The 20,033-nt window shown below is 39.7% G+C and overlaps 2 protein-coding genes across 8 annotated transcripts in view; one reads left to right on the top strand and one right to left on the bottom strand.

Annotated features, from left to right (window-relative positions):
- Positions 1-1,281: 1,281 nt before the first annotated feature.
- On the bottom strand, positions 1,282-18,710 carry PRRG4 (proline rich and Gla domain 4). Of its 2 annotated transcripts, none has more exons than XM_047879387.1 (6): positions 18,594-18,710; positions 17,803-17,927; positions 10,559-10,722; positions 8,930-8,978; positions 7,611-7,743; positions 1,282-2,460 (listed from the first exon to the last, which is right to left on the bottom strand). In XM_047879387.1, the coding sequence occupies exons 2-6, from the start codon at positions 17,903-17,905 to the stop codon at positions 2,226-2,228; spliced, it is 684 nt and encodes a 227-aa protein (XP_047735343.1). In that variant the 5' UTR covers positions 17,906-17,927; positions 18,594-18,710; the 3' UTR covers positions 1,282-2,225. The 2 variants fall into 2 exon arrangements, with proteins under 2 accessions (XP_047735343.1, XP_047735342.1); XM_047879386.1 differs by lacking the exon at positions 18,594-18,710 and adding an exon at positions 18,267-18,515.
- The window catches only part of CCDC73 (coiled-coil domain containing 73), a 201,398-nt gene continuing 199,946 nt past the window's right edge, over positions 18,582-20,033 (top strand). For all 6 annotated transcript variants that reach the window (XM_047879374.1, XM_047879373.1, XM_047879376.1 and 3 more), the window contains exon 1: positions 18,582-18,780. The gene's annotated coding sequence lies outside the window, so the exon portion shown is untranslated. The remainder of the gene's footprint in view (positions 18,781-20,033) is intronic.

Raw genomic sequence — 20,033 nt, 5'->3', positions numbered from 1 at the left:
TCCTGGGGTGCCTGGCTGGCTCAGTTTGTGGAGCATACAACTCTTGACCTTGGGTGAGTTTGAACCCCACAGTGGGTGTAGAGATTACTTAAAAATAAAATCTTTAAAAAAATAAAAATACTCTTAAAAATTGAGAATAAACTGAGGGCTGATGGGGAGTGGGAGGGAGGGAGGGTGGGTGATGGGCATTGAGAAGGGCACCTGTTGGGATGAACACTGGGTGTTGTATGGAAACCAACTGACAATAAATTTCATGTTAAAAAAATAAAAATAAAAAAGTAAAAAGACTACTTTTTAAAATTATACCTAAATTTTGCTAGATGATTTCTTTGTGCCAAGCAACTGAAGAGATCCCATAATCTAGAAGGATAAAGCGGTTGCAGTCTGAAATGATTAAGGTCTTGCTTATATCCGCCTTAAGATCATGTTGTCTTAAAAGAGAGACATATAGGGGCGCCTGGGTGGCGCAGTCGGTTAAGCGTCCGACTTCAGCCAGGTCACGATCTCGCGGTCCGTGAGTTCGAGCCCCGCGTCAGGCTCTGGGCTGATGGCTCAGAGCCTGGAACCTGTTCCCGATTCTGTGTCTCCCTCTCTCTCTGCCCCTCCCCGGTTCATGCTCTGTCTCTCTCTGTCCCAAAAATAAAAATAAACATTGAAAAATAAAAAATAAAAAAAATAAAAAAAAAGAGACATATACACTCACACACATATTGTAATGATAATTTATACTTTGTAAACATTTAATTGGAAGGAATTACCAAATACATGTGGGTTTTAGTTTCACTTCTGTAAAAATTATAAAACAAAATACAATTTTACACATGGTCTTAAATAATTGGAAAATGCAATGCCTAGCAAAACAAAAAGAACAGAATTTTCTATTTTATTTGTCAGGAGTATGTTGTTTCTTAAGTTCCTGCAAAGAGAAAACAAATTCACATTTACATCCACACCCACTTACATAAATGTGTGCAAACACACTCACTCCAGAGGTTTATAGCTTATATTCTACTACATTCTTAAGGAAGACTAGTCATATCTACAATCAGAAGAAGAGACAAAAAGTATAGGTTAAAACGATTACTTATGGTGTTTTGGGTCTAGACATTAAGAGGTACAAGGGGTTGTTGATAACTTTAGTCGGTATTATTATTATTTTTTAAAAGGTTATTTTATTTTTTTAAATGTTTATTTTTGAGAGAGAGCAAAGCAGGGGAGGGGCAGAGAGAGAGGGAGACAGAGGATCCAAAGCAGGCTCCATGCTGATAGCAGTGAGCTCGATGTGGATCTCAAACCCACGAACTGTGAGATCACGACCTGAGCCGAAGTCAGACAAACAACTGAGCCACCCAGGCGCCCCTTAGTCAGCATTATTTTAATAGCAGAAAAGTAAATTAATTTTTCTAGGTTCTCAAACTATTATTTATAAACTTCAACACATTTTCAAGATAAATAATTATATATAGTGATGCATAGATAATTTAGCAATGAAAATGGATATGTCAGTAGAATGGGCAACTTTATCAAGTTCTAGTCACTCCTAGATTTGAAGCCTATGTATTTATTTGACAGTATTACAGCCCTTGCAAATCCTTGCCATTGCAACCCTATACCCTCTGAAGAACTAACTCTCTAGCAAGTGATTTTTCTTTAAATTACTCCCTACTCCCCATAGCAAAACATGACTGACAGCAATTGTTAACAACTAAAACCTACAAATTATGGTTCAATACTATGCAATTATTTAAAATGTAAAACGCAGTGATTAAGGCCACCAATTTATACTGAAGTATCAAATTTTGTAAAGTATTTCCAACCAAAAAGAAATCCTAATAAAGGGTGAGTCCAATATGCTGACTTTGGTAATCTACTGATCAGAAATAGTTTTTTTATATTCAATGCAAGAAATCCATAACCTTTATCTGTACAAAGGATATTTACTAGTTCTAGCTATGGCATCCATAACAGAGTTTTTGAACCATTAAAATAAACAAAAAAGTGCTCTCTTCTTTACTGCAAGGACATGGAATCAAAGTTTCTTATCAAGCTGATAATGATCAAGTTCAGGTCCAAGATGCCAACAGAACTTCTGTGGTGTGGTACACATGCTTATTCTTTCTTTGCTCCTTAGAGTTTGTCATAAAGGGCTGATATGACATGTCTCTTTGGTTCAGGGAAAACAAACCATTCAAATAACAGGAATCTCCTTTTCCATCATGATGGGCTTAGTGAGATGGGAGCGACATAGACTTTTTAAATACTCGAAACCCTTTTGCTGGCCCGGGATATGGTGGCGGTGGGGAAACATTGTGTTTTCTGGTAAGTGCCACTGCCTGTTCATAAGAAGGTAATCCTGTGTCCTCTACGGAAGGTGGTGATGGAGTCAAGGCAGCCTCCTCAGGTCTTCTGAAAATGATGGAGGGAGTGTGCCGGCCCCTTCTTACATAGCTGGCTGAGGAACTAAACGGAGAGACTGCGGTTAGATCTAGAAAGGCAGTATTTTAGGTTAAAATGGCAATATTATAAAACCCAACTGACTATGTTGATAAAAGTTGATCAAAGGCTTATCAAAAGTTGAACTTTTCATAAAAGTTGTTGTTATTACTATAACAACAGTTTTATTTTACACATAAACTCTGATGAAAGAGCAAGCGTTTTGGAGTCAGACACAGGTATGAAACTGGATCCTATCATTTCATAGCTACGTGACCAAAGGCAAGTAATCTAACTCAGTTTCCTCCTCAATAAAATGTGGATAATAATAGCTACCTCAACAGAGTTGTATTGTGTGGATTCAGAAAGATGTCATATTTAAAGTATCTAAGCAGTGTCTGGAACACTATAATAAGGGCTCAAAACATACTAATTCCCTTTTTCTCCCACTCCTGACAGAGAACTTTCTCAAAATATGTTGTGAAACCAAATCCTTTCTTGTTGAAAGGCAGCATTACTCCAAGCCAAGGGAAGTGATGTCACAGAGATAATCACAACAGGTGATGCCTGTCACTCTCCTATTGCCCCTGCAGTCCTGCTGCCTGGTCCATTCCTCCTAAACAGCACTTCTGTCATGTCCCTCTTCCCTGCAAAAGTGTAACCTGAAGCCTACTTTCCACTGAGTCAAGTTCAACTCCATGCCTTCTTTTTAGAGCCTCCCTTATCCTGGCCTCACCTTATTTTTTACAGCTTTTTGCTCTTGCGAAAGTACTATGTGCAATGAATTCTCTGTCCTGCCTCTGTGCTTTCACTGGCATTGTTTGCTTTCTCAGATTATTGTCTTTTCTGCACTCCACTGACCTAAGACCAACAATTTTAAAAAATATGGCCTAGTTCAAGCCCCACCATTTTCACAAAACTTTGTCAGCTACACCAGACAATGAAAATTAATATGCAACACGGGTCTGGTGTTATGAACCTTTGTTTTCCCTTCTCACTATTGAATTACCAATTATAATTTAAACATTAGTAAATTTATTGGTTTAGACTGTGAAGTGGGCTGTACATGAAGCACTTAATGTGTAAATCAAGTTCATAGAGCTATGGCTGACAAGATAGTTAGAATTCATAGGTTAATCCCCAACTTCTAGACAATATTTACAATATTCTTCCTAACAAGAGTTAAGCAGATGCAAAATACTGGAAACTTTTCCAAACCAAGGCAGTCAATTTGCACCTTGGAACACCTTTTCCTTGGAGGTAATAATGAGATATGAAACTAGAGGGAAGGAGACAGGATGACTAGCCTTTCAGTTAGCTGGGGGTGACTGAGAGCATCCATCACAAGCTTACTTAGAGGGCTTCACACAATTCCTCCTCTGCCAGAAATCTGGAACATAGTCATGGTAGGCTAGTCACTTGCCACATTCATTAGCTTATGACCAAAAGTTCTATTTGTTTGCTGACAGAGAATAGGAGAGACAAGTGTTTTATTTGAACAAATAAAATTTTCTGTGTCTACTTTCAAATTTTAAGATATAGAGACAGAGGCACATGGGTGGCTCAGTCGGTTACATGTAAGGCTCTTGATTTCGACTCAGGTCATGATCTCACAGTTCATGGGTTTGAGCCCTACATTGGGCTCTGAGATGACAGCATGGAGCCTGCTTGGGATTCTCTCTCTCCCTCTGTCTCTGCCCCACTCCTGCTTGTGCGTGAGTGTACGCGCTCATGCCCTCTCTCTCTTTCTCACAAAACAAACAAACTTTAAAGATATAGAGACAATATAAAAATTATTAAATAATCTACACAGTGATTTCTTATATACATCTTAAATGATTCATATCAAAAAGTATGCACCAATAACATTTCAAATAAACTGACATCATCTTATGCCCATTTTTCTCCATAAAATACAGGAACTAAGAAATGAAAAGATCTTATTTCCCATTTCTTGGTATGTTTGGACAGAGGAATGAGACAACTTTTCTGACAATAATCTTATTTTTTACTTTTTTCTTTCTTAAATATTTCCTCACCCTTCCCCCACTTCCCGACTTGCAAAATACAGAAAGAGAACAAATAACTCTGCTAGAAGAATTTCTTGGGATAATAGATGAAAAGTACTTTAGTAAGTGTTTAAAAGTTAATCCCCAAATAAGAGAATATCTCATAAACCTAGTTTTTAATGTCCCCTAAAATTCAAAAGGTTGTTCTGGGGATCAAAGTGAGAAAACAGATGTAAAACTGATGTATGAACTGTATAGCATTATACTACACTAACATTAATAACTAATCCTACTTTTATTTTTTTATGATTTTTTAAAGTTTATTTATTTATTCTTAGTAATCTCTATACCCAATGTGGAGCTTGAACTCACAACCCCAAGATCAAGACTCCACACACTCTATGGACTGAGCTAGCCAGGCACCTCACTAATATTGCTTTCAAAATACGAGATGGGCACCTGGGTGACTCGGCTGAGCATCGGACTTTGGCTCAGGTCATGATCTTGCAGTTTTTTTTTTTTTACCTTTCCAGGAAGCAACTTTATTTGTCTTGATCTTGCAGTTCTTGAGTTCGAGCCCTGTGTCGGGCTCTGTGCTGTCAGCATGGAACCCACTTCAGAGCCTCTGTCTCCCTCTCTGCCTCCCCCTCCCCCCTTGTACTCTTTTTCTGTCTCTCAAAAATGGATATACATTCAAAAATACAAAATAAAGAGATATTACGGGTGCCTGGCAGGTTCAGTCGGTAGAGCATAGGACCTCTTGATCTCAAAGTCAAGAGTTCAAGCCCCCATGGTGGGTATAGAGATTACTTCAATAAATAAACTTTAAAAAATAAAATAAGAGATATTCAGGGTTTTTAAATTTTACAACATACACAGAAAACATACATAATAATGGCACTACTTTGCTACCTTTGTATTCTGCTTCTAACCTAAAGCAGGGAAGAAGCTACAAGATTTCAGAGAAAAAAAAAAGCATAAGGTAAGAAGATGTAGTGGTGCAGAAAGTAGAAAAATGAAGAAAAACAAAAGAGAAGAAAACGCCATGCATGAGGACACTGAATAATGGCTAGGCTATCACAGACCTTGAGTGCAATTATTAAACATGAGGGTATACATGAACTTTTTGGGAAAGACATTATGAATGGGGTGGAAAAGAAAGATAAAAGGCAAGAAGAGTCTCCATAGTCAATTTTGCCTGTATCTTCACTAGCCTGTGAGTTTACAGGACTCCCTCCCCTACTTGTGGAGAAAGCCACCCTGAATAAAATATTAGTCAAAAGTCCTAGAAAATGGAAAGACCTTGCTCATTTTCTATATTAAATAAGGTAAATTAATAGAAGTCTCTCAGCTTAAAAGATAGTGGCTTAAGAAGAATTAAATAAGTTCTTCCTTACTTTCTCTCGTTTCTCAAAATTTTCCAGGATTTACAGAGCTCTCTGACAAACTCCTTTGTCCATGCGCACAGGTCACGTTAATGCCTCAGGGAGCTGTTCAGGAATTCCAGCTTGGGGATAGAATTACAATATATCTTGCCCCTGTCCTCCACCCTCTTTCTGCACCTTTGTTGTGGGCATCCTTGAAGGCTCTGTCCTTTTCCATCTGTCTTCTCGTCACACTTACAATATTTGCCTACTCTCGTGGCTTCAGTTTTTTTTTTTTAAGTAATATTTATGCCCAACGTGGGGCTCAAAGTCATGATCCTGAGATCAACAGTCACATGCTTTACCAACCTGAGTCAGCCAGGCACCCCATGGCTTTAGTTTTTATTCTCCAGTAGATGAATCCTAATTCCACATTTGTTGTCCTAAACTCTTAACTTACGATGAAGAAAAAATTTTTATTGTGGCAAAATATATATAACATAAAATTTGCCATTTTTAACCATTTTTAAGTGTTGCAACCTAGTGGCATTAATTATATTCACAATGTTATTCAACCATCACCACCATTTGCCTAACTCTTTCATCACCTGGTCATGGTCATGAGCTTTTCATAGATTTTGGAAGTGTGAATAGGGATATGTAAGCATCAATTTCAAATAGCCTGTTTAGCACTTAGTACTTTTTTTTAAATGAGGTTATTGTTACACTTACTCACCTACACTTACTGAGAAGGTAATAGAGATAATGTAGAAGAGAATAACTTCATTTTTATGAGGATGCTGAGATTCTATTATCTAAACAATTATGGCTTTTATGAAGCCTTATGAAGCTTTATTAATGTGCTATTATCTTCAAGTGGTAACCATTTTATTTCATTCATTTTTATTTAAAATATCAATAAAAATGTTTGAATTTAAAACGAGTTACACTGATTTCATTGGGTAGCCACATGGCTAGATCTGCTCATACTGGGACTCGGGAGTAAATGATGGGACTTCCTGCTTCTGGAAACAATGTGAGGACACTGGTATCTGCCTCCTGCTTGAGAAGGAAATATTAAACACTCAAGTTGACACTTGTGAATTCTCTTATATTCTTTTGAAGGACCTTGGAAATAGCGTCAATAGATTGTTTATGTAAGTGTTAAATTAGGCAACCAAACCTGTCACAGACTAGAGGAGACCAGAGGGACATGTCAATTAAATGCAGTGTGGTATCTTGACTGTGTCCTAGAGCAGAAAGAGGACATGAATGGCAAAATTGGTGAAATCTGAATAAGGTCTAAAGTTTAGTTAACAGTAACATACCAGTGTTGGTTTGTTTGTTTTACAAATGTTCTCTGGGAGTGTGAGATGTGAGATGTTAACAATGAGAGAAACTGGATGAAGGATGGGAAAACTCTGTATTATCTTGGCAACTTTCCTGTATATCTAAAGTTATTCCAAAATAAAAAAAAAAAATTACTTAAAAAAAACAGGCAGCCACTTTTATCCATTTAAAAATAACGACATAGAGGAGTGCCTGGGTGGCTCACTTGGTTAAGCATCTGATACTTGGTTTCAGCTCAGGTCATGATCTTGTGGTTCGTGGGATCAAGCCCTGCATCGGGCTTTGCTCTGGCAGTGCAGAGCCTGCTTGGGATTCTCTCTCCCCGCCTTTCTCGGTCCCTCCCATGCTTACACTCTCTCTTTCTCAAAATAAATAAACATTACAAAAAAATTTTTAATAAAATAACAATATAGAATGTATAATAGTGAATTAAATGTTTTTACTTGGTACTTACCCTGGATATTGTTGTCTGTTACACTTGGTGATACAAAGATAGTAACCAAGTAATCCAAAAATAACCAAAAATACTCCAGCAGCAATTAATCCAGTCAGAAGGCCCATGACATCAATTTTTTCTCTGTTGCCATCTTAAGAGAAGTCATTTAGTTAATATTTATTTAATATTTTAAAATAATTAAAAATATATACTAACTGGAAAGCACTACCTATGATTTCAATAAATTTAACACTGGATCTAAACATACTATTAAGCATCTAATAATATTGATTTTTCTAAAAAGTCTTTGTGTTAGTGACATGACCCGAAAAATTTGTAAATGGCACTTCCTAAAAGTCCTAGTTATAGTTTCATTTATTTTATTTAATTTTTTTTAAGTTTATTTCTTTATTTCCAGAGACAGAGAGAGAATCCCAAGCAGGCTCTACACTCAGCGTGGAGCCCAACATGGGGCTCAATCCCTCGACCCTAGGATCACAACCTGAGCCGAAATCAAGAGTTGGATGCTCAACCAACTGAGCCACCCAGGTGCCCCTCATTTACTTTAAATAGATCATATTAAATGAATAGTATTTAAGACTAAACATATTCTAGGGTGCCTGGCTGGCCAAGTTGGAAGAACAGGTGGCTCCTGATCTCAGGGTCATGAGTTCAAGCCCCATGTTGGGTGTAGAGATTACTAAATAAGTAAATAAACTTAAAAAAATACTAAACAAAACATTCTTTGTCTAACTAGGCACATTTCAGTATTAAATACACAGATAAATGTACTAAGAAACACTAGCATAGCAATGTAATAAAGTCTCCTCAGAGCTGGGGCTCTACCTGAGGGGAATGAAAGAGTTGGCAAAAAAGACTTGACTAAAAAGCAGCTACAAATGATAAATATGGATAAAATAAAGGATCTCCCCTCTGTAGAAGTTACTTAATTCTAACACTCTTAATTTACCTAGTAGCAGAAGTATTCCACTCACTTGCAATGGTAAAAGAGAAAAAAAAATTAAAATAGCTTACTACTTGGAACTAATGGGAGTCCTACTTTTATTCTGTGCAAGTCTCGACTTAGCTGAGTTGTTTAAAACACCTTTAAGCCTATTATCTCATTTCCCTAGTATCTCACCAAACTTGATTTTCAGTGTGTAAAGATGAACATGGCTTCCTCTGTCTTAGATAGCCCAGTGTATAATTGAGAAGTCTTCCCTGGGTTTACAAGGTATGTATGTTGAGCAACAACCAAACTCAAGCAATGAAACTAAAATGTATTATAACAGAGAGAGGGTGGGAAAAACATTAAATTTGGTCAATTCTTGCTTTACCTGATTTTGTGGTTGGTCCTTTGATGGAATATTCTTGCCAAAATGCCAACTAAGAGAAAAGCAAACGTGCCAAGTTTATTTCATTGTTTTATTATCATTTCATTTGGTCCCAATGACCCACACAGAGGTGGTAAATTCTTGGCATGTGCCACAGGTAAAATACCAGTTTATTCAAGCTAGAGGGTGTGACTCATTCTAACTAAAGCACTAACACCCACCACTGTTTCTCCCAACTCTGAAATTGGTCACGGGATTACTGGCCGTGCCAGCTCCCCACTGCTGTACCCTGCCGTTCTCCCTTCACCTGCTCAGAGTCCCCACTCAGGCATCAGGTGAAACTATCAGTGGGTCGGTGACAGCACCAAAGGTGGGAGCTGAAACCGTGGACCCATTACCAAGTTTGAAAAGGAGTCTGAACTTTTCTGTGCTAGGTGGGCCCTAAGTTTGCTAGATTTTATTGAAAGGTATTGATTGAGAAAGACATCCCTGAGATTCTGTAAGTTCAGTGTTTCTTGAGAGAATGAAGCAGATTTTAAGGAACCATGATAAAATCATTCAATGGGTTTGTGACAAACAGAATAAAATTTCAACAGGCACAACTACAAAGTACAGACTTTGTTTTCCTTCTCCAAAAGATGTGGCAGATATCAGTGGGGAATGAGAGGCTGGGAGCAATTTTAGAAGAAAAAGGAACTAAGTTCCATTAATACCTGCATTTGAAGGATACCTGGAGCTCTTATTGACCAAAGAGTAAAACAGGACTCTTGAGGAAGGGAAAAAGGAGCTGTTATTTAATTTACAAAAGTAAAGAATTTGGATCACTTAACATTCTTTAAGAATGTGCCAGGTTATACAGGGATAGTGCTGTCCATTTTTTTTTGTACTGTTCCAAGATTAATAGATAGGATTTAATTCTATTTTAAAGGAGAACATCTAGGGGGCATGTGGGTGGCTCAGTCAGTTGAGTGTCTGACTCTTGATTTTGGCTCAGTTCATGACCTCATGGTTTATGAGATCGAACCCTGAGTCGGGATCTGCAATGACAGTGTAGAGCCTGCTTGGGATTCTCCCTCTTTGTCCCTCCCCACCCCCTTCAAAATAAATTTAAAAAAGGGAGAACTTCTGAAAGTTTTTTCCCTTGAATTACACAGATATACCAAACAATAAACTCCTGAATGCAGACTATATATTTTGTATCTTCACTCTTTGGCAGAGCAGTTGACATAATAGATTGTTAATACATAACAGTAATCAGAAAAGATAAGGTCACTGATAGGAAAATTTCTGAGTCTAGAATGATTGAAGCTAACTAAGAGTCCGAGAACTAACTCAAATAATATCTTAAAATTTAATTCACTCTGCCTTATAATTGTTTTTGAATATAATAAACATTAAACACACAAAATCACAGCATAATTGACAACTTGCTAATTACTACAAGCCCATTTAATTAAATATAAAAACCAAGTTTAAATAGCTTAATTATCATTTTAAAGAAGTAAAGAGGGGTAACAGGTATACAATCTTGATTTTATTTTAACCATAAAATCTCTGCTGACTGAGAGTGACACTTTAAGTATCATTTAATAATAATAATTTCCAGTCAATTAACATTATCAACCAAATTACCGTTTTGTCTTCATCCACAAAAATTTCTCTGGCTTCCTCATAATTACAAAGTTCTTCTATGCACTCTCTTTCTAGGTCACCGGGCGTGAAGAGCTCCAAATCAAATCTATTGTATAGGAGGTGTCTACGTATGAAAAGGTTTGCTTCTTCTTTTGATGTGAAGACTAATAAAGAAATAGAAAGATTTCAAAGGTTGATAAAAATAGGGCAGAAAATTTCTGTTTTAACTGTGGAAAAGTGAATAATTCTCTTGATGTAAGATTATACCAAATTTTCTTGTATAGTTTTAAGTCCTGACAAAAAGAAATCTCACCAGTAAAAATAATTTCTGTTATATATGAAATACATATACTAGCATAAGTATAATTTTGATTTATGTCCAAATTATTAGCATAAATTAAAATTATTTAAATATCACTTTTCCCTCCAGACAATAACATTTCCAAGAAATGACAGGTCAGACTATTCTACTTCTAAAGGGTTGGCTCTCTATTACTTGACTGAGAAAAATTAGTTTGGTGTCATGGACAGAGTATTGGACTAAGAGAAGACAGAGATTCTCGGTTTTGATTTGGCTTAGCTATTGGCTGTGTATCCTGGGATAGTCACTTACATCTCTGGTTTGCTATTTCTTCGTTTGTAAAATTGGAAAATGAACTAAATAATTACTAAGATCTTTTTATGTTTTAAAATTATAAATTCATACATTTATATTAATTTTTTTAATCAAAAATTTTTTTAATGTTTATTTATTTTTGAGAGAGAGAGAGAGAGAGAGAGAGAGAGAGAGAGACAGAGTGTGAGTAGGGAAGGGGAAGAGACAGAGAGGGAGACAGAGTCCAAAGCAGGCTCCAGGCTCTGAGCTGTTGGCACAGAGCCTGATTTGGGGTTTAAACCCATGAACTGTGAGATTATAATCTGAGCCAAAGTTGGATGTTCAAGTGATTGAGCCACCCAGGCGCCCCTAATTTAAAAAAAATAATAATAATGTTTATTTATTTAAAAAAAAATTTTTTTTTAACGTTTATTTATTTTTGAGACAGAGAGAGACAGAGAATGAACAGGGGAGGGGCAGAGAGAGAGGGAGACACAGAATCCAAAACAGGCTCCAGGCTCTGAGCAGTCAGCACAGAGCCCGACGCGGGGCTCGAACTCATGGACCGTGAGATCATGACCTGAGCCGAAGTCAGACGCTTAACCGACCAAGCCACCCAGGCGCCCCATTGTTTATTTATTTTTGAGAGAGATGGAGCACGAGCAGGGGAGGGGAAGAGAGAGAGGGAGACACAGAATCTGAAGCAAGCTTCGGGCTCTGAGCTGTCAGCACAGAGCCCAACGTAGGACTCAAACTCACAAAGTATGAGATCATGACTTGAGCCAAAGTCGGATGCCCAACCAACTGAGCTACCCAGGCATCCCAATATATTAAAAATTTTAGAGCAAGTTTATACTAAAAACTTATAAAATTTTAAACTTCTAAGTAAATAAAATTATAAGTTAATTACAAGATTAATTAAAAGACATTCAGCCCCAGGATGCCTGGGTGGTTCACGTTATGATCTCATGGTTTGTGAGTTCAAGCCTCATGTCAGGCTGGCTGCTGTCAGCTCAAGCCTGGAGACTGCTTTGGGTTCTGTGTCTCCCTCTCTCTCCTCTCTCTGCCCCTCCCTCGCTTGTGCTCTGTCTCTCTCTGTTTCTCTCTTAAAAATAAATAAATGTTAAAAAAAAAAAGACATTCAGTCCCTCCTAAAGAATTAGTTCCTTCTACCTACCCTCCAAATATGTGTCTCTAATACTTTATAAGACTCCCTCTATCTTTTCTGGGAAGGTAAATGGTAAACATGATAGAGTTTAGCACCGGTTGACACAAAACCAAAATGTCCCACCATGGCAGTATTTTAAAAACCCACAAACTTAAAACTCATTCTGGCATCACACAAAGAATGCTTAAAAAATCTTGCTCCTGGGGCACCTGGGTGGCTCAGTCGGTTAAGCGACTGACTCTTGATTTCCACTCAGGCCATGATCTCACGATTCCTGATCAAGTCCACATGGGGCTCTGCACTGACAGTGAGGAGCCTATTTGGGACTCTGCCCCTTCCCTTCTGTGTTCATGCATACCATAAATAATAAACATTAAAAAAAAAAAAAAGAAATCTTGTTCCAGGTCACATTACCAAGACTGGAATTCAGAAACTGTGAAAACTACGACAAATGCTTAAAAGAATTTGGTATTTCTCACTGCTAACCATTACTATAAAGGAAGACTATATTAAAGTGGGCGACTGAAATACTGAGTACTAATGAGAGAGCATGGCTTGAAAGATTAATATTGATTTGTGAATGATCTCAGGTTAGCCATTTATTCTTAGTCCCTTGAGAACAGTCACACCTTGTCCAAGATATTTTTTTTCCACTAATCAATCACCTTTTCAAATAGGTCTGAATCTTATAGAGCTATTTTGTTCAATACAATAGCCATTAGGCACACATATGGCTATTGAGAACTGAACTACGGCCAATTTGAATTGAGATGTGCTATAAATGTAAAATATGCACTGGATTCGAAAGACTTAATTAAAAAAGTGAAATATATCAGTGTCTTATATTGCTTATATTTGGAAATGATATTTAGGATATAATGGCTTAAATTAAATATATGAAAGACATATAATTTTATCAATTATTTTTACATTTTTAATAAGGTTATTAGAAAATTTTAAATTTTGGGGGCACCTGGGTGGCTCAGTAGGTTAAGTGTCCCGACTTTGGCTCAGGTCATGATCTTGCAGCCCCCTGCATCAGGCTCTTTGCTGATAGCTCAGAGCCTGGAGCCTGCTTCAGAGTCTTTGTGTGTATCTCTCTCTGCCACTTCCTGCCTTATGCTCTGTCTCTCTCTCAAAAATGAAAACACATTAAAAAAAATAAAAGAAAAAAAGAAAATTTTAAATTATTTATGTGGTTTACATTAAGTTTCTATTTGCCTGCACGATTCCAGCATATACATATCTATGTTATAAATAACATGTATGGGCTATTTGGACTGAGGTGGTGGGGAAGCTAGAATGGAATCACTGTTGATAACTGTTTTCAGAAATATTCTAGGGGTGCATGGGTGGCTCAGTCAGATGAGTGTTGGACTCCCTTTTTTTAAAAATTTTTTTAATGTTTATTCATTTTTGAGAGACAGAGAGAGACAGAGCATGAGTGGGGAAGGGGCCACAGAGAGGGAGACACAGAATCTGAAACAGGATCCAGGCTCTGAGGTGTCAGCACAGAGCCCAATGCGGGGCTCAAACTCACAAACTGCGAGATCCTGACCTGAGCCAAAGTTGGACGCTCAACTGACTGAGCCACTCAGGCGCCCCTAGATGAGTGTTGGACTCTTGATTTTGGCTCAGATCCTGGTCCCAGGGTCATGGGATCGAGCCCCAAGTTGGGCTCTGTGCTGAGTATGGAACCTGCTTGGGATTCTCTCTCCCTCTGCCCCTCTCCCCTGCTCATGTTCTCTCTCTCTCTAAAAGGAAAAGAAAAGAAAAAAATATTCTAAAAGGCAACCAGTATGATGAAATCTTTCTATTCTTTATTCTCCCTCGTCTTCTTATAGATTTTATGCTACTACCAAATAGAGACAAAATGAAAAAATTTCCAAGTCACCATCATCTCTCATTGGGATTCTTACATTGGCCCTCGAAGGGGTTGCCTTGCTTCCCTACAGTCTGTTTTTAACATTGTGTTGTAGCCTCACTGGCTTCCATTGCACCTTTGTACTTGCTATTTCTCCTGAACAGAACTTTCTTCTTTCAGTTTGTTCTTCCATCTCCTTTAGGATTTTGTTCAATGTTAGCTTAACTCCCATCCCCACCCACCCACCTCTGGCACTCCCCTGTCCCTTACTATACTTTGTTTTTCTCCATAGCACTTATCACCATCAGGTGTTTTATATGTGTTACCCACTTACTTGTTACCACTGTTTCCCTCACTAGAAGAAAAAATTTCACTCAAGTAGGCATGCAGTTCCTGACACATACGAGGCACTCAAAAAACTTTACTAAATGAATGGATGAACTCAACTTTTCTATGTTGGGAAGACACTCTTGGATCTAAATTCTACTAGTTAAAACAATTCATAGGTATAATCTGGTATTACTCAGTTTATTGTAGGTTTAAAATACTAAACCAGTGATGAAGTAACTCATGGCCTGCCTAACTTAGCTATACTTACTACATGAAATCTAATTTTAGAATGGAGAATTAGAAATCTGCTTTTGTATTGCTATTTCTCAGATGTGGTTAGATCTTTACATTTTATTGGCTAAGAAAGCAATGCAAATTTCTCACTGTTGGTCTTTCCTTCAAGCAGGTTATTTGAATTATAAAAATACTCTGCTCTCCATGGGCAACTGGGTGGCTCAGTTGGTTGAGTGTCTGACTTTGGCTCAGGTCATGACTCCACAGCTTGTGGGTTTGAGCCCCACATCTGGTTCTGTGCTGACAGCTTGGAGCCTGGAGCCTCCTTCAAATTCTGTCTCTGGCTCTCTTTGCAACCCCCCCCCAATATAAAATAACATTAAAAAATTTTTTTAAAAATACTCTGTGCCCTCCAGATGGGATTCAATAGAACTACTTTCAACTTGAAAGGAAAGTAAGAAAGAGAGAATCATAAACATTTTAATTGTTCTTGGGATGATACTTATGCCAGTAAAATCTTCACCCCCAAATTAAACATGGCCTCCAGGGGCTGCTGTTTGCCACTTCCCTGAGTGTGAAAGTTCTGATTCCATCAGTGGTTGACCTCAGACTTTCAGTGCTTCATTAAACTTGTTCCTGCCACCCTTTTGATCTTAGGAGAAATACTGTCCTTTGTTGTTTGGGTCCTATGTAACTGTGAATTTGTTTGTTATCCAAAGAAGCAAACCTCCTGGTCCTGGGGCATTCGGGACTTCCTGTGAGAGTTCCTATTTTCCCTCCGCTCATTGCTGGAGGATATGCGGTCCTTAGTACTTTTGTATTTGCCTCCTCAGGTTCTCTTCCCATGTTGATTTCTCCCAGTTAAGGCTGTCCTAAGAGGCTGTCTCTGCTTTCCGATGTTTCAAACCCACCAACCCAGGGATTTTATTTGCTCCCTCTCATGCCATGTTTTCTAAATAAACTCCTTTTAAGTCATTTCAACTCCACCCTTGGGCTTTATCAGAGTTTAGCTGAAGGTCCTTTATTTTCCTGGTTACTTTTCATATCGCCACTTATTATTGGCTTCTGTGCCATACAACTCTCCAGAGACAGAGTTACTGCTATTCTTTCCTCTCTCTGGAGCTCTCTGTCCCTACCTCTGTCACAGAGCTTATGGAGATTATCTCTTTACATCCTACCCTCTTTGCCAGATGAAGAGGTCTTCCAGGGCAGGGACTAGTCTTTCACTGCTGTATCTCCAGCACCTAGCATTGGGCCTGGCACATAGTATGTGATAATAAAGTGATTACTAACTGAACAAATTAGCTCTTTAAATATATAGGATTCCTTGGGGCACCTGGGTGGCTCAATCAGTTAAGCATCTGACTCTTGATTTCAGCTCAGGTGTGGTCTTGAGGTTTGTGGGATTGAGCCCCACAATGGGCTCCACACTGACACCTCCGAGCCTGCTTGGGATTCTCTCTCTCCCTCTCTTTCTGCCCTTCCCCCACATGCTCTCTCTAAATAAATAAATAAATAAATAAATAAATAAATAAATAAACAAACAAACTTAAGAAATACAGGATTTCTTGTTTACATTTCCCACAGATATTTCCAGTCTTCTGCACTCGAGTATGATCTCTAAATTCCTTCCATAGTCTGTGATGTCCTTGAGAATGTCTTTTATGTCTGTATTATGTGAATGAATGAATATACTCATAAGCATACTGGGGATCAGCACCTGGTCCCACTGAGTGTAGACCTTCAATCTTACATATGCGGTGTAATTTGGGAGGCACCGAGAAGGATCTCCTTCTAAAATCTGTCCCTATACTCACTAGCTAGCTTATCCATTGCCTAGAATTCTGCTATTAGGGTTTGACTCCTTTGGGTTAAGATACCTATCCTTTTGGGTTAAGATGTCCTATCTTAAAATACACACACACACATGCACACACAGACACACACCCTCCTGGAAGGTTTAATACACTCAGCTTTATTAATCATTAATAAGTTATCCAGGAGTATTAGTGTAACAGATCCTTCCCAAATGAAAATGAGCTGAGACTAGATCTGATGAGAAGGAACAACGGACAGGAATGTGTGGAGAACGAAGTAGATCCAAAATATTGGCACTGGGTAGGGCAGCATAATGTCTAGGCAGAGAGAAGGATGCTGAAACCAAAGCCAATTTTTTTTCTTTTCTGACTTTTCTTTTTTTTAAGTTTATTTATTTTGAGAGAGACAGAGACAGTGCAAGTGGGGGTGGGGCAGAAAGAGAGGGAGAGAGAGAGAATCCCAAGTAGGCTCCTCACTGTTGCACAGAGTCCAATGTGGGGCTTGAACTCACCTAAACCAAGAGAGCGGAAACCAAGAGTCTAAAGCTTAACCAACTGAGCCACCCAGGCACCCCTCTTGTCTGTTTTTGTCTAAGATAGACGTTTAAAATGTGATCAGGAACCAGTCTGTTTATGACCTGGAACCCGCAAGGTATGAAATTCTAGGTTAGCCAGCCCCAAGCCTAGTCTTCCCACAACCATCTGACTTCATCCAGATAATCAGACAATTTGATGTCAAAAAGCACCTCAGGGATCGTTCTGCTCCCCACTCCCATCATTTTACAGAGGAAGAAATTCAAGTGGAGAAGGGTTAAGTAACTTGCCCAGGGTCTTCTCACAAGTCCAGACTAGATCCTGGACTCCTTGTCCATCTTTCCAGGAAGAACAAGTAATTATGCTCATTATAATTACCACATAGCCTCATCTAGAAAAACGGCACTCACTGATTTTCAGAAGGTGAAACAGGCTTTCCATTCAGTGAACCACAAACAAGGTCTTAAATATATATTTATCAAAAGTAACCTACAGAAATAAATTTGTATAAATTGTACCCAACATAACCACAACATTGCCAAATAAACCACAAATTAAACTAAGGGATATTTTGGTGCTTTTTATGATTGATGGGGGCATGTAATTTCAAAGACTACACTTTCTCGCTGGAGATCTGTAATACGTGGCTCGGGTTTCCGGGGTGGGGGGGGGGGGGTTCCTCGGAACGGAGGCCATGCTTACCTTCTTCTCCAGCATGCCCAGACTCCTTTGGACTTCTTGTGCAATGAGGAAACGCGAAGGTAACTATGCGCAGTTGGCTGAGAAAAACCAGAAGTGTAAACATAGTCTGGTAACTGCCAAACAAACTGAAACAAAATAACAACAGCAAAAAGTCAAAAAAGCCCCTGGCTCAGCGCTTTGAGTTTTCGTGGGAACTGAGTCACCCACCTGCTGCGCTCCCAGCAACCGCCCGACTGCGCCCCGCTCTCGGGTTTCGGTCACCCGGGCCCGACCCGCGCCCGGAAAGCGGCTCCGAGAGTGCCTAGTGACAAATGCTGCGCCCCCGGTGCTCTGCCGACTGCTGAGCGGACACCTGTCGCCGCGGGCAGCCCTCTACCTTCAGTTCCAATCGGACCCGGTCCGCCGAGGGGGCCCCGCTCTGAGAAACCCATTCCCGGCCCTAGCCAAGCCGTCGGGCCCCGCACCTGAGGCTCTGGGCGCATGTTCCTGCAGTTCCAGGGCCGAAGCCCCGTCGGCGGGTGGTCCCTGCGGCCGCCAGACCCTCCGTCCCGGCGTCCCCGACCCCCAAATCTCGGCGACAATCCCGGCCTCTCTCTTCGCAAGGCCGGAGTGGCCTCCGCGTTCGGGCCGTGGAAGCGCCTGGGGTCTGCGGAGGGGCGCCCGGGGACGCGCGGCGTTAAGTTCCTGCCTTGATCCCGAGAGGCCGCGGAGCAGAGCAGTGGGAGAGGGAGGGCGGAGGCGGCTACCTGGGGAGCACCCGCCGCGCTCCTCCTCCCCGGGGGCCGGCCTACCTGCGGCGGGCGGGCGATCCGTGGGTGCTTCCCGAGCCGCCGCAGCTTCAGCCGGGAGCCTCGGGCGAGCCCGGCCGCCTGCAGCCAGTTCTGGCCCCGCCTTGGCGTGCGGGTGGCAGGTTTTGGACTGGTTTCTAGACCCGGCGTTGCTTGCAAGTTCAGGGGGCGTTTTCAAAAGTGCTCGGTGGTAAGCAGAGCGCCCCCCGGCGCATCCCGCGGGCTTGTCGCTTTGGATTTCCCTGGGTCTGTCTTGTGGTTACTTTAGGTCAGCGGTTCTCAGAGGGTGGTCCGGGAACGAAAACAAAATATTCACCAGAGAAAATACACTTCACTAGTAATAGGAAATGGGAAGTGACTTTAAAACTAATCGATTACATTGGTTTTCAAATCGTGGTCCGCCAGGTCTTGGGATGTTTCTAAGATCCTTTCAAGGGGTCTCCTAGGTCAAAACTATTTCCATTAGGGTAAAAAGACATGATTTGCCTTTTTCACTTCCGTTGTCTCACGACTGTACAACGGAAATTTCCAGAGGCCATTTGACGTGAATGGTGTCATCACTCTAATAGAATGCCTGTATTGTGTTTTCTATGGTAGTAGGTTTAAGTATCCATATGTACGTTTCTATAGAGATTAATAAAGTTAATTTGTTCTCACTACTGTAATTTAGCTGTCTTTGATCGTACCTGCCAGGATAACTGTAACCTCATTATTTAAAAAAAAAAAAACAAAAGCAAAAACATCTTGAAATCTTGAACTTTTCTTTGAGTTTATGAGGAAACAACAAAAAAGTACACTTTGTTGTCTTGATTTGGAATGATATTTTGAAAATATCTCAGTTTTAATATGTAATATGATATAATCAGATATAATTCACATAAGTAAAGGCTCTATAGGGCCCTTGATAGAGTGTAAAGCGTCCAGAGACCCAATCGTTTGAGAATTGGTGCCTCAAGTAATGAGGGCAGCAGGCTGTAAGAGGACCTATTCAGGTAACATTCACATCCTTCATTGTCCAAATAACATGCTTCACAATTCTTTGAAACGTTACTTAAGATTCTGAGGGGTACCTGGGTGGCTCAGTCGGTTAAGCCTCCAACTTTGGCTCAGGTCATGATCTCACAGTTCCTGACTTCCAGCTCTACCCACATTGGTCTCGGTGCTGACAGCTCAGAGCCAGAGCCTGCTTCCGATTCTGTGTCTCTCTCTGTTCCTTCCCCGCTTGCACTCTGTCTCTCTCTCTCAAAAATAAACATTAAAAAAAAAAAAAAAAAGATTCTGTGCTTTGACCAAAGTGGCTTGGCACTTGCTGGAAATCAGAGGAAACATTTTTTTCCCCTTTCTAGTTTTTTATTAATTCAGTATCCACCCAATTCTTTTTTTCTGCTCACAAAGGCTATTGCCTACTGTATTCTAATTATTTAGAATTAACTGAATTCTTCC

Source organism: Prionailurus viverrinus, chromosome D1, assembly GCF_022837055.1.
Source record: "Prionailurus viverrinus isolate Anna chromosome D1, UM_Priviv_1.0, whole genome shotgun sequence".
NCBI lineage: Eukaryota > Metazoa > Chordata > Mammalia > Carnivora > Felidae > Prionailurus > Prionailurus viverrinus.
The sequence above is the reverse complement of the archived record's forward strand: the minus strand, read 5'-3'. Positions and strand labels throughout refer to the sequence as shown.

Bases quoted from the DNA above. Each gene is read 5' to 3' on its own strand.
- PRRG4 (XM_047879387.1), bottom strand. From the start codon at position 17,905: ATGTTTACACTTCTGGTTTTTCTCAGCCAACTGCGCATAGTTACCTTC. The intron at 8,979-10,558 runs GTAATTTGGTTG...CTTTTCTCTTAG, and splicing joins TTGTGGATGAAGACAAAACG to TTGGCATTTTGGCAAGAATA. The intron at 2,461-7,610 runs GTAAGTACCAAG...CTCTCCGTTTAG, and splicing joins AACAGACAACAATATCCAGG to TTCCTCAGCCAGCTATGTAA.